General features: G+C 42.6%; 2 protein-coding genes and 1 long non-coding RNA gene across 3 annotated transcripts; 1 reads left to right on the forward strand and 2 right to left on the reverse strand.

Moving 5' to 3' along the window:
• Nucleotides 1-151: 151 nt before the first annotated feature.
• LOC115736851 (probable LRR receptor-like serine/threonine-protein kinase At1g12460) lies at nucleotides 152-4,698 on the reverse strand. Its single transcript, XM_030668699.2, has 3 exons — nucleotides 4,267-4,698; nucleotides 2,319-3,857; nucleotides 152-2,225 (listed from the first exon to the last, which is right to left on the reverse strand). The coding sequence occupies exons 2-3, from the start codon at nucleotides 3,485-3,487 to the stop codon at nucleotides 734-736; spliced, it is 2,661 nt and encodes an 886-aa protein (XP_030524559.1). The 5' UTR covers nucleotides 3,488-3,857; nucleotides 4,267-4,698; the 3' UTR covers nucleotides 152-733.
• Nucleotides 4,699-8,903: 4,205 nt separating this feature from the next.
• Nucleotides 8,904-9,126, forward strand: LOC115736856. Its single transcript, XR_004014953.1, has 3 exons — nucleotides 8,904-8,980; nucleotides 9,024-9,031; nucleotides 9,065-9,126. It is a non-coding gene; the product is annotated as an uncharacterized LOC115736856 (long non-coding RNA).
• A 267-nt stretch (nucleotides 9,127-9,393) lies between these two features.
• Nucleotides 9,394-12,435, reverse strand: LOC115736854. Its single transcript, XM_030668703.2, has 4 exons — nucleotides 11,787-12,435; nucleotides 10,890-11,126; nucleotides 10,562-10,779; nucleotides 9,394-10,022 (listed from the first exon to the last, which is right to left on the reverse strand). The coding sequence occupies exons 1-4, from the start codon at nucleotides 12,048-12,050 to the stop codon at nucleotides 9,842-9,844; spliced, it is 900 nt and encodes a 299-aa protein (XP_030524563.1). The 5' UTR covers nucleotides 12,051-12,435; the 3' UTR covers nucleotides 9,394-9,841.
• Nucleotides 12,436-13,936: the final 1,501 nt, after the last annotated feature.

The following is a 13,936-nucleotide window of genomic DNA, read 5'->3' on the forward strand; positions in this document are numbered from 1 at the left end:
TGCCTGTTGATCTCTACCATAGAGCAGCAGTTCTAGGCTTGGACCCGGAGGCGGCTCTGATAGAATTCAATTTATTAGTCAATTTTGGTCTCTCAGTTATATTGTGTTTTTTTTTTTTTTTTTGGGGGGGGTGGGTGGGTTTGTGTGGTAGGTCTTTTGTAAGGGTCATCGTGGATTTGAAGTGTCTAGTACAGTTCCCAAAAGTGAATGGATAATGCTGGTAAGTAGGAATTGTTCATTAGAATGTTGAAGCTTCCTTTTGATATTTTTGTTCTTATTGTTGTAAAGGCGTCCATCATTAGGTGCAAAAAGTGTTCATATAGATTGGAATGGGCATCCCCAGTGGAAGTTGGAGATGCAACTGCTTTAAGCATTTCTTTCAATGATGACAGTTGAAAAGGCAATGTCACTTTTCCATTTTCTGCATTTCAGATCATTGCTGTGCATTCCCTGATTTCCCTACTTGAAACAATGAAATGGGAAAAGAAAGAATGATTTTATTTCCAGAAGATTACAACGGTCAATCAACATTTTCAGACTGATGATCTAGAAAGAATACAAAAGAATCTTCTTGTTCTGTTCCAGTTAATCCTCTGTAAACAATCCCCAACCCCATGTTTCCTCTGCACAAACAAAACAAAAAACCCTCTTGGCTAGGCTATGTCACTACCATGTCTGTACTCGGAAAAGCCCCCAAATTGAATCCCCGCTATCAGGCCAAGTTGCATCACCACTAGGAGTCAGGTCCAGACCTAATAGACTCAAGAACCTGAACAACTTCGGCCATGCTTGGCCTTCGCATCGGAGTCTCGGATGTACAAATCAAACCCAACTTCATAACCTGAATCAGCTCGTTCTCCACAAGTCCTCTCAAGTTCCTGTCAAAGCAATCCGAGGCAGTTCCTCTGTCCAGTAGCCGTCTCACATATTCACAGAGAACGATCACCTCGTTTGCTACTGGTCTCTCCACCGGTTTCCGCCCCGTCACCAGCTCCAAAAGAATCACTCCAAAGCTATAAACATCGCATTTCTCGCTCGCCCTCAAACTCTGAGCCAACTCAGGCGCCACATACCCGACTGCATTGTGGGATTTAGTTAGACCGTAATTATCCAAAATGGGAAGCAGTTTCCCCAACCCATAATCCGACAACTTGGCCTCATATCTATCATCCAATAGTATGTTTCGTGATTTTATGTTGAGGTGAAGAATAGGTGGCCGGCAATCATGGTGGAGGTAAGCCAGAGCTCTCGCTGTACCAAGGGCAATTCGGAACCTTCTAGACCAATACAATTCGGGGTTACCACTGCCTGTGCTGGTTCCAGCATAAGAAAACTCGTGCAAATTGTCGTACAGATTCCCATTGACTATAAACTCGGTCAAGATTAACTGCATCGTCGAGGACCAGTAGTATCCTTGCAAAGCAACCAAATTTGGGTGCCGCAGATTCCCCAGGCGTCCAATCTCTTGCTCAAATTCATCTTGATTCCTAATCCTCCCTAGCATCTCAAGCTTCTTGACCGCAATGGATACCCCGCCTTCAAAATTGCTCCTATAAACCGTACCAATCGATCCGCCACCTATCAGACAGTCCTTGTCAAGCAAAGCCTTGGTCCCTGCCTCCCAGTCTTCATACTTCGACGGTAGACTTTTGCTAAACAAAACCAACTTTCCAATTATCACATTTGAATCGGTCGAACCTAATGGAGTGCTCTCAGAAATTTCTGCCTCACCATCAGTATTGCTTTGTCGAGCCCTGATGTTCATGATGGTAACCACACAAACACCAGTAAGGATCACGGCGGCTGCCACGATAGCCACAATCACCGAGACGCTTAGCACTTTCGTCTTCCCTGGAGCAGGGTTAACTGTGCCATTGCCGGTTGCCGAGCAAGACACTTCCAAAGGGGGCCCGCAGAGCCCTGGATTGTTGGAAAATGCAGATGGACCAAATGCCTGGAGGATCATACTCGGAGGTATGACACCTGAGAGGTTGTTGAAGGAGACATTGAAGTGTCTTAAATTTGAAAGATTCCCTAGGGAGGTGGGAATGGATCCGGAAAGCGAATTATTTGACAGATCAAGAATCTGGAGTCTCGAGATGTTCCCCAGTGTTGGTGGAATGCTTCCATCTATTTGGTTTTGATGAAGATCAAGAACTTCCAGGTATGTCATGTTGTACAGCTTCTGAGGGATTTCACCATCCAAGGCATTGCCAGAAAGATCCCTGCAGTCACAACCCAGAAATTACTCCCCATAAATTTCAGAGTTAAAGGATTGTTCATATGTTATCAGAAGCAACTGAATTTTGGGGACTCACAGCTCACGAAGGAAGCGGCAATTGCTGATGCTTGTGGGGATTTGACCAACGAGGTTGAGATTCTGCAAATCCAGGATCTGTAGGGGCTCAATGCCTCCAATCTCCACAGGTATAGTTCCATCTAGCAAATTATCGCCCAATCTAATCACTAAAAGCTTCTTTAGACCGCCAAGTTCAGTTGGAACACCACCGCTCAACCTGTTGGACCCCAGGTCCAAAACTCTCAAGCTGCTGCATTTGGCAATGCTCAAAGATATCTCACCGTCCAAGTAGTTCCCTGAGGCATCCAAGAACTCTAGGTTTTCACCGCATGATATAATATTAGGAATCTCCCCTTCAAAAGCATTGTGAGATATGTTGAAGTGAGAAATGTTCTTCAACTCGAGAACCCCAAAAGGAGCCGACCCAGTAAAGCCGTTGCTACCAAGATCCAAATGATTCAAATTCTGGCATTGTGATATCTGCTCTGGCACATTCCCAGTCAGATCATTGTTACCCACAGACATGAAATCTAAGCTCGGAACATTGCAAATTTGGGAAGGAATTCCTCCACTAAGATTGTTGTGAGAAAAATCGAATCCTTCAAGGTTCAAGCAATTCGCAATTGACTCGGGTATTGAGCCAGAAAGAGTATTATGAGACAGAGAAACAAACCGGGTCTTGTAGCAATAAGTAAACAAAGCAACTGGAATCTCCCCATTGTATCCATTTTTGGACAAATCAAGAAACCTAATGTTTGGCAAGCTACCTAGAAACTCTGGTATTAAGCCGGACAACGCATTAGAGCTCAAATTGATCTTCCACAATGACTCAAGAAGCTCATACTCTTGTGGGATATTCCCAGAGAAGTGATTCCCAAACAATGTCAAAATCCTCAATGACGTCAAACCAGACAAAGCAGGAGACAACACACCTGCGAGGCTTGTGTTCCACAAGACAATCCTCTCGACGTTCCCATCTGCATTGCAAGAAACGCCTCCAAAATCACAGGCATTGGCACTGGGGACCCAAGTGGCCAAGACGTTGTACGGGTCCTCCGTGACGTTGCCCTTAAATTGGAGCAAGATCTCCTTCTCAGTCACTGGCGAGACCTCGCAAATGATGCAGAGAAAGCAAGGGATCACGAGCACAAGAGCATGAGAGAGGAGGTGTCGACCGAGACTTCTCATGCTCGAAATCCAGATGCTGAATTCGCTGGATCTAACCGTTTGGCATGATGAGTGCCTGATTCAACTCAACAAAGATGAAGCGGAATAGAAAGATTGGGCAATCTCAGCAGCTCTCAACTCAGCAGAGTTGGAGACGCGAACTGTCAAGAATGAGAAATGCGACATCTTATCGATCGTTAAGCAAAGCAAGAGCACTCTCTCACGCTCTGATCTGATGAAGGAGGCTGTCATTGACTGAGCACATTTATGCAAAAGCAGCAATCAAATGGAAATCCCAGCGAAGCATCGATTTGGGTGATCCTCTCTGAGTCAAGCCCAAGAATGATGAAGGTACTTTGTCGTCTGGGGCTTCATAAAAAGCAGAAGTTCCCTAAATTTAACTCACACACACACACACAGAGGAGAGAGAGAGAGAGAGAGTCATGCAACGAAAGTGGTAGCTGCAGTAAGTGACATGGGCTTCGCTGGAAAGGAAGCGAGAGAAAGCAGGGGAGACTTGAAATTCTATTAATTGCACGGTTTTTTAGTTTAAGGAAGAGACATTTCTTACACATCTGATCTAACCTTATTCAATCTAATTGCTAAGAAAAATTATATTTTGAACATGACCCGCTTATTTAACTCTGTTTCAAAACTTTTTTAATGTCTACCAGTAATCAAATGTCTAAAATTGCAACCAACTGGGAAGGAAGCACGTTGACTGTGCATGTGCAGCTTCATCACAAACCAAAAAAGAAAAGATGGAACCTGCACTGAGAATTTAAAGAAAGGGCACAAACCCATTTCGATTTTTTTGTCTCTGTCTCTCCTTCTCCCCGTATTGAATTGAATGAATCACCGAAGTAGCATCGAGGGGGACCTTATAATTTTGTTCTTTGGCGTGTGTGCGAGGGAGAGGGGGAGAGAGGGGGAGAGAGAGGGAGGGAGCATTTATTCTCTCCCACCAACCGCCCCTGCTCCACCATCATCACCACCACACCTATAATCTCTCGAACCCACAGAAGCACCGGGGACGCAATTATTAGCAGAAATGGGAAAGCTTTTCCATTTGCTTGGCTTCTTGTTTCATGTGCGTAATAGTTGCAGTAAGAACAGAAACTCCAAAAGAAGAGAAAGATGAGAGAGAGAGAGAGAGAGAGAGGTGTGAGGAGGTGGTTCATTTTATTCTCTCTTTTACACCGTGAAATCGTGAATCAACAGTTCTTTTTCCTTCTCTCTCCCTGCCGTTTGGACAGAGACCTTGAGGGGACACTCAATTGTTTGTTTATAGTTTCCTGTGTTGTTTATCATCAATAAACAAAACAATTCAAGGGCGAGACCAATTCCTAGAACGGACAGATTATGCCCTCTAGTCTTTGCCTCGGGCGGATCTGCTCATATGCTAAGGGAGCCGCAGAACCGGGTGGCCGAGTTCCGTCGGTGGCACGTGGAAATTCGTTCCAGCAAATTTTGCAAGCATGATGCATCATGGTGTTATATTGTGATGATGATAATAATATATAAGGATGACTTTTACTCGGTCCACATTTCTTCTTCTCTTGGGCCTCTGTTAGTCTGCTAGAAGCCTTTCCCTTCAAGTGAAAGCTCCCCGGTTGCTCGTCGTGCACGTTCGGCTCTTCGTTCTTCTGGTTTGTCAGGTAGCATTTGACCAAGTAAAAGGGAACAGAAGATTCGAACGTCGGGGAAAATTACAATGGGAAAATGACCATGCGATCCCACCCCTGTCTTCCAGCTTCCCCCCACCTTCCTCGCTCCCACGACCACAAAATGAAAACTTTGAAAAAGTGCCCATGACATTCAAAGCATTCAAGAGGGATTTCGCTTTCAAGCTATTAAACGCTCTGCATATGCCTTTGCCTCAAATGGGTTCTTGGTCCGCGCCCCAGAAAATAAAGCGATAATCAAGCAGCTCCCTTTTTTGGGGGGATGCACCAACTTCACATAATTTCAGCAGTGAATGGTTAATTTATAGCTTGTCAAGAGTTGTCCATCCAATGTGGTCCTCGGACGCAATCACACATGCCGATCCGTCTTTAATGTGTTTCCACCGCCGTTGCCTCGCCCCAGTTTCCACGTCAAAGACAGCAATTTGGGCATTCCCACACACACCGGAAAAACAGAAGGAAAACACATTAATGTGGGGGGGGAGGGAGAGGAAGCGGAGGAATTAAAGTCAGGCCCGCTTGCACGAGCCGGGCCGTTTATTGATGATCATAGCAGATTTCACGTCGGATGAATCGCTGTTCGGCGGTTGTTGTGATCGAAACAGTCCATAATGAGTCGAGTCCCACCCCCGACGGATCAAATAACGTGGCGAGAGCGCGCGATGTGGAATATAAAGAGGGCCAGCTCTTAGACAGTATTGAAATGGCAGCTGTGCAGGTAGACGTCCCCGTTTTACTTTGCCCACTCTCGTTTGTTATTATTGTCTGGAAAAGGGAATCTCCCTGTCTCTCTTTCAGACACGCACATGAGGCTCATTAATCAATCTTAGGAAAATAACTCAAACTAATAAGCTTAAGGCCACCTCAGTTGTTATCTTAGCAGAGCCATTTTGAACAAACAGGACCAACAGATGATCAAATCATCACTCATTAACTCTCCTTTGACTAATTAATTAAGTTTGTAATCTTACAAGTGCTTTGTCCCACATGAAATAAATGGGAGTGTGTGTGCCGATATATAACTATGAAAGTCTTCGATTCTTACATGTAAGGTAATGGGCTAAGAGCGCCGAACCCTGATACGAATTGAAATTTGCACAAATCAATAATTCTTTTCCTATTAACATTTGAATTTATAATTATAAGATAATTCGAGTGTCCATTGAAACATTGCGTTCACAAAGGAGTTAGGGTTATTATTTTTTTAATTTTTTAATTGTGAATTTTTTTTTCCAATTATTTTCCTTGGGAAAAGGACACTTTTATACGGAGATTGGTGTCAAAAGTTTCAATCGGATCATTGAAATGCTAAGTCCGAGATAAAAATATTACTTTGGTGCCTCCAGCGAAAAATTTCGGCCATTCTTGATATGTGGCATTTTAATTTTTGAATTTTAAATGGCATTTTTTTTTTTAAGAAAAATGAAGTCCACATGGGCTTCTATGTGGACTTCAAAATTTAGAAAAATAAAATAAAAAATAATATTATATTTAAAAATTAAAATTAAAATTAACATAAATTTTACTTTAAATAGATTGAAATAAGCTAAAAAAATTTGCAAAAAAAGCTAAAAAAATTATGCAAACCAGGTGTCAAGGGTTTATTGTGACCTCGCCACTTCTGCCCCACAATTGCCAACAATGGCCGACGAGGGTGGGGCATGGCTAGTAGAGGTCACCGAGCTCGAGCCAAGGGCTGGCGACCCCCTTCGACCCGTAGGTAGGAGCGGTGACCAACAGGAGTCGGTCGCTAATGGCAGCCTATGCAAGGGAGCTTGCGGCCGGCGGGGATTGCCGAGCCTCGACCAAGGGCTGGCGACCCTTGTCGGCCATGCTCTACCCTCGCCGGCCATTGCCGACGATGGTAGGGCTTTAATAACGAGGGTTACAGCAAACTCTCATTGCCTAATCTACAATCCTTTTTTTTAAAAAAAAATTAGCTTTTTTTTTAATTTTCAACTTATTTTTCAAATTATTTTAAATAAAAAATTTAAATTTAGAAAAAAGCCACGATGGACCTCTGGCAAGCCACATCGCCTTCATATATTAAAAAAAAAAAAAGTGCCATGTCTGATTTCCGGTGAAGCAAATCGAAATTGGCACTTAATTGATCCTTTTTCAAAATTTGGCGCTAAAGCGATCCGATTGAAACTTTTGGAATCAAAGTGATCTTCATACACAACTTTTAACATTAAAAGTGTCATTTGCCCGTTTTCCTTTGAAAGTTTCTAGAGAAATGTTAAAATTGCAATATGGCATTCTCGTTTGAGACGTTATTGTACCTTGGAGGACTTTAGCTTGTAACCATTAACCATATTATGAGACAACTTATTTCATTAAAGAGAGTGTATTCACGCCTCAAAATATGATTCCATTTTCCCAATTCATTGTTTCCTAACAAATACTATATCTGGAGCAACGACACTTCTCAATTCAGCAAGTGACAACATAAGTGGCATTTTCCATACCAAGCTTCAGAATAATAATGTTGAGCACGTCACGACGGATGGAACGGTATCTATCGATATGAGAAATTAAACCTACTTGAATGAATAGGAAAAATCACGTCGTAATTTACTCCAAAGGGGAAGCACAGCGACGACGATCACAGGTTGAAGGAAGTGGTTAGTCGGATGCTCCAGTCGAGGTTTTCAAACATGACAAGATGGATCCTTCCTTGGTCGTGGTCTCTCTTGGCAGACATCTACATTCCCACCAGATGCGCTCGAGTCAAGAACACCACTATATTGATATGGCTCGGGCATATCATGGACACCCGACCCGACCCGACCCGGACGATTGACACCCCTGCTCTTGACATTGACTGCTCCGATGATCCTTTCACAAGTTATATACTCTCTCCCTGGCACCTCCATGACTGACCACTTCACATTTTCACACGGTCCAACCCCAGTAGAATCAGAGTTGCTTGCCCTGATTTTCCTGTTGCCTCTAAACCCGGCCCTTCGTGGACTGGACTCATCGTATCCCGATCCTCGCTGGAAACGGGACGTTATTGCGAAAATCCATCCGGTTGTGAAAGTTTTAATAAGAGGTTGGAATTAATTTATCACAGACGAGCCCGACCCAAAAAGGGGTTTATGGGATTGTCATTAACCCATCTTTAACCTACCAATAACTCAATTCGACCCAAAAAAACTTGAGGATTGAAAAAAGGAAAGACAAACAGAGATGGTCAAACGCTCGAACTCGAAGGACGAGATAGCTCGCCGTGGCAGCGCATCACCACTGCCGGCATCATCGAACAAGCAATAGACCTTGCCGGTAACGTCGCTAATGGTAATAGCTATAAGCCGCGATATCACTCCCTTTGTTGACCGTTCTCAATGCAGTCGCTGCATTTGGCTTCCCACTCCCTCTATCTCTTAGGCGGCCAACCTTCCCAACCACCATAAACACAAACGGTGTTCGCCGCTTGCGTTCACCACCTTGAGGTCGCCGGTGGTGGCAAATAAGGGGACAACGAGATGGTGCCGGCATGGCAGTGGCCTCATATTGATGTCTTAGAAATGTATAATTGCAGATCTCATCTGCAGCGACCCGGCTATTTTATATCTTGTCAATATAATTTTGAAGCATTTTTCAATTTTCTGTTCGTTTAATTTTGCATGATGTGTTTCTTGATTTTCTACTCTTCAATTAATTAACATTTGCGGATTTTTTTTCCATTTTCACGTTTTTATGTTGGCTGAAGTCTACATAATATATTTTTAAATGCGAGTTATTTAAGTGAATTTGGGTTCAACCACGAATTGGACCGAGTACAAGTCATCCAAATTGCCTTGGACAAAAAATTGGCTAACATGAGGTTTTTTTTTTTTTTTTTTTTAGGGTCAAAAGTTTAACATGAGTTAAATAGGTCTATTTTTTTTTTTTTGTGGTAAAAAAATAGGTCTATTTGGTTCATACCCAATTATGACCCATCTAAATTCGGACCGACCCACCCATTTGCCACGTCTAGTATTGCATTCAAGTTTCTGCAAATGTTTACAAAATATATCCGATAATTATTGGTTTTTTATGTGAAAATTCAAATGCGCAAACCCCTGAAAGAGAACATCTGAAACTATGACCTGCCACAATACCAACTATCCGAACTTGGAAGAGCCATGACACAGGATACTACCCGTCCTATTTCACCTAATCATCCTCTGAATGATAATAACAGAGATACTACTCACAGCCAAAATGGAGCTTGTCCGTTAAAGACAGTAAACGGTAACCACAAGAATCTGCAAGTCAATCAGATTGATATTCTTATATACAGACAAAAATCTGCATGAATTGGTTTCAATTTCTTAAACTGATTCAACCCCTATACAGCAGAAAACTAAGAACCTGCTTGCCCAATGGACGAGGCATTGTATGGCAACAGGGGAAGATCAGGTTCTTGCCATGTCACCGTTGTTTCAGGGTATCGAATGATTCAAATCTTGAACATGGAAGTTCTTCTACGCTCGATCCAGAAAGTAGAATCATGTTAGAGACCAGTCCCGACTCCCAACCATTAACATTACTCGAACACCATTTACACTACGAATCAACTTCACAACAGATTGAAGTTCTATAATAAATGAACCTCATCCTGCAGTATATTTGCCATCAGATGTGCCACCTTAAGCATGCTCTGAGCGCAATCTTTACATTTCAACCCAGTGCAGGAACCATCTCATTCTAGTAATGGCTCCCCTTCCGCCTGAATTGTTTTGAGTTGCCTTTTTGCATAAACAGTGAAAATAATCGTGGTAGCAACTGTCCCCAAGAAGCCAAGCACATTAAAGATTATCTGGGGAGCAGATAGTGAGTGCTGATCGTGAGAAGCATCAGCAAGAGTTTTTATCAGGATTCCTCTGCAACCAAAGTTACATCCATAAGTTCGACTGATAAAATGACTATATACAAAGAGAATAGGTCTCTTTATGCTTCAATATTATGGCAATCCAGAAGAATCTTAGGCACTACATGTAAGGAGCATACTAGAACCAAGCACATGCAGACAGTCAAGCTCAAAGTATTCCCCTAACCCAAATTAATAATTTTCTTTGGATCACCACTACATAATATACAGAAAAGCATTAAGTGATATAAAAAAATAGATTTAGTTTGAAATAGAAAATCACCTTCTAAGTTTTATGAAGTCTGTCATTACAACAAACATGAAAATTCTAAAAGCGCACGTAAGGAACATATATTTAAGTGGTAAAAATGTGACTAAACAGCGTTTGAATAACCTCAAACTCGCGTAAGACATGTCTGCAAGTGTCCATGCATGAGCGCGCTCTGTGTGTGCGTGTGCGTGTGCGTGTGTGTGTGTGTGTGTGTGTGTGTGTGAGAGAGAGAGAGAGAGAGAGAGAGAGAGAGGGCAGAGGGGGACAGAGAGAGAGATTACGTGTAAATTGCCACAAATATTTCTGGCACGACACCAATCAGCGACCCAAGAATGTAGGGGAAGTATCTCACATTCGTCGCCACAGCACAGTAGTTATATAATGTATAAGGGAATGGAGATATCCTGATCAAAATAACAGCTCGAAACTGATCAAAAGAATTTCCTCTGCCAGCTGACCTAATCAAGGAAGCTCTCTTGGGATGTTTTTCTAGCCAGGTCTGCATGGGAATACAAGGTAATGTAAAACAAGAATGAAAGCACAAAGAATATCTATGTGTCGTAACTTACATCATTTATGGTATGTCCAACCACTAATGAAGATACTTACTTGAATTTTGTGGTGGAAGAGAGAGCCAACGAAATATGGAAGCGATACACCCACAATAACTCCTGACATAATCAGCAGAAATCCATAGCCATAGCCAAATGTCATTCCAGCAACCCACCAGGAAGGGGTTGATGGAATGAGCAGGGTGGGGAATATAGCCACAGAAGCAAAGACTAGAACTGCAAGAACCGGAGTGCTAAATGTCGTGGTCTCCCAGTTTATTATGGGGATAACTTCCTGCAAATGAAGCACATCACAGTGAGGAAGGGCAGTGAAAACTTGCGATACTGACTAACACAAAACTTGAGAACTTTCCAAGAGCTCTGACAGGTTTTCCACACTAGTGTCTCAGAATGTAGAACACTTGACAGGCAATATACAGGTCTTAAGTCATAATCAATACTGTCTCATAATGCCATGATAACTACACCGATAGTCTTGATATATTAGCCCAGCATTCTAAAAGAGGGGCATTCCATCCTAGAATACACATCAATGGGCAAGCTCAACTAAGCATTTTAATCATGATAAAATAAAATTCGAATCAAACAAATAATGCATAACCGTACAAGAACAGAGACCAATAAACAATGACAGGCCACATACTTCGGAGGCAAAACATTGCCTTGCATAGTCCATCATAAGCTATAACCCACGGAATTGAGCAAATTACAATGCATTGCAGATCACAGGAAACATAATCAAAGATTAAATATTGACACACAATATCCCCCCAACTTATCATCGAAAATAACACACTAGGTCCCCAAAACCCACACTCAAAGCCAACACAATCAATCAACCAAACATCAAGCCTCACCAATTACCTGCATTAACATAAATAAGCATCCAAAACATAAACGCAACGAAGTTTCTATAGCCAACAACAACACCAACCTTGTCCATGAGAAACGGCCAGACCCATTTGATGCAAACCGCAGCCAACAAGCCCAGGCAAGAGAACAGCAAAAACAGTTTCACGCAATACCACACAAACCATCCGCACCTTCTTCTCGGAGAAGGAGGGTCTCTCTCCGCTTCGTCATTCCCCGAACGATCTCGCACTCCCAAGTCGAGATAATCCCCTTTGTTCCCCTCACCCTCCTCTCCCACTCTCACCCTCAGCTCCGGAACCACCTCATCTTCTTCGTGATAAGTCATCGAATACCCACGAAAAGACCCGGAAAAAATCGAGACTTTAAGGCACCCCAATCGCAGAAATCACCCCGTGGACTCTAGGGTTTCTGCGGAAATTGGAGAGAGCCCTCGAATTCGAATGTGGGTACCATCCGAATGAGGGTATACAACGCAGGAAGGAAACGTGGGGGCTTTCAGAGAGAATTCTGTGCACGCATTGGGTCGGATCGGAGGAGGTCAGGAAGACCGGTAGATGAGAGGGTTTTATCAATGTTGGAGAGAGAGAGAAGAAACGCAAAAGCGATTACTTACAAGCTGAAGGCAAGCATTGATTAAAAGCGAGCAAGTGAAAAATGGCGTCATACGGCCATAGTTTAGGATTTGCGCTTTTTTATCTGAAAATATAATTCAGTAGGCTTCCGTTGCGGCGATGAATGATGATGATGATGATGATGATGATAAAGGCCATGAAGGTCTTGACATGGGCATGTGATGGACGCAGAGGATTGAGACACGTGGCGAGGCATGAGTTGCTCGGAGTGACAGGCGAGGCACCGGTGTCGATCACTTGGGGAAAACGTTTTTGTCGTGACTTCGCCGTCACGGTGGGCATGTTTTTTTTCTTATGTTGCCCCACTCATATTTCTTATTTATATTATTTTAGTCCTTATATTTCCATGTCATATCTCATTTGGTCCATAATCGGTATTGTTGGCACAATTTTAGATCTAAAGAAGGTTACTTTTGATGCGCATAATTGTTGCACGGATAAAACATATGCTGGTCAAAATTATTTGCTCGAGCGAATTAGGATAAAAAATGCTTCTTATGAGAATATGGGGTGATCCGGTGATTATAATTCGGTTCAAATCATTAAAAACAAAATCGAAAAGAATCGAAGTTTTAGGTTTGTTTTAGTTCGAGATCTGGTTTAGGAAGTTTGATCGGAATCTGATTCTCCAATACTCTTTTTTTTTTTTTTTGGGTCAACCAATACTCAATTGAAGTGCCGGATGTTGAACATTTTTCCTCTCTACTTTTTGTCAGATCATAAGCAAGCTCATACTAAAAATTATGATTTGCAAATTTTTTATTGGCTATGTTGAGGAATTTTGAAGGGCTAATTTGGTTTTAATCATCAAGTTATTGTTTGTTTTGGCATCGATATGATTGTAAATCGAAAATTTTTAAATAAAGACCTAAAATTGTCCTTATTTTCTCAAATAAGTGCATGAAGTGGATATTGTTTAAAATAAATGCCTGAAATAGCCATGACCATTCCAAATAAGGGGTCAACCTAACTAGCTCGCTAGATATTTTGGCCAATCAAGGGCATTTTCGTCCAAATTTTAACCTAAATTTTAATTAAATTAGATTAAAAATTGAAAAGCTTAAAGTTTAAAAAAATTAAAAGAAAAAACCTAGGCAGGAGGGTTGGCCCTCCACATGTGGCCACCGCTCCATTGCCGGTGCGGCAGCGACGATGGCCGACGTGGTTGCCGGCGACCCTCTCGAGAATCAAGCGAGGCCGATATCCTCTCCTAGACCTAGGCGACAATCGGCTGGCCCTTGCCTCCGGTCGGCGATGGGATAGAGGGCCAACCCTCTCGCCCGTTTTTTTTTTTTTTGTGCTCTTTTAAGTCTTACATTTTTTTTTCTTTTTTGAGTTTCCCCTTTTTATTGATTTTTTTTTATTTTTTAACCTAGGCGAGGCCGGCCCGCGGCTTTCGAGGGCCCTTACCTGGCTCTCTCAGGGCATCGTTGGTGGTCGGCCATCGCCTGAGACTGGCCACTGCGAAAAGGAAAGAAAAAATTAGAAAAAAAGTAAAACAAAAGAAATTCGAAGCCCCAGCGTCCTACTTATAGAGAGAGGGGCAGCGAAGAAGATGAAGGCGTGGGACCCGCATCGG

This window comes from Rhodamnia argentea, chromosome 9 (genome assembly GCF_020921035.1).
Source record: "Rhodamnia argentea isolate NSW1041297 chromosome 9, ASM2092103v1, whole genome shotgun sequence".
In the NCBI taxonomy this organism is placed as follows: Eukaryota; Viridiplantae; Streptophyta; class Magnoliopsida; order Myrtales; family Myrtaceae; genus Rhodamnia; species Rhodamnia argentea.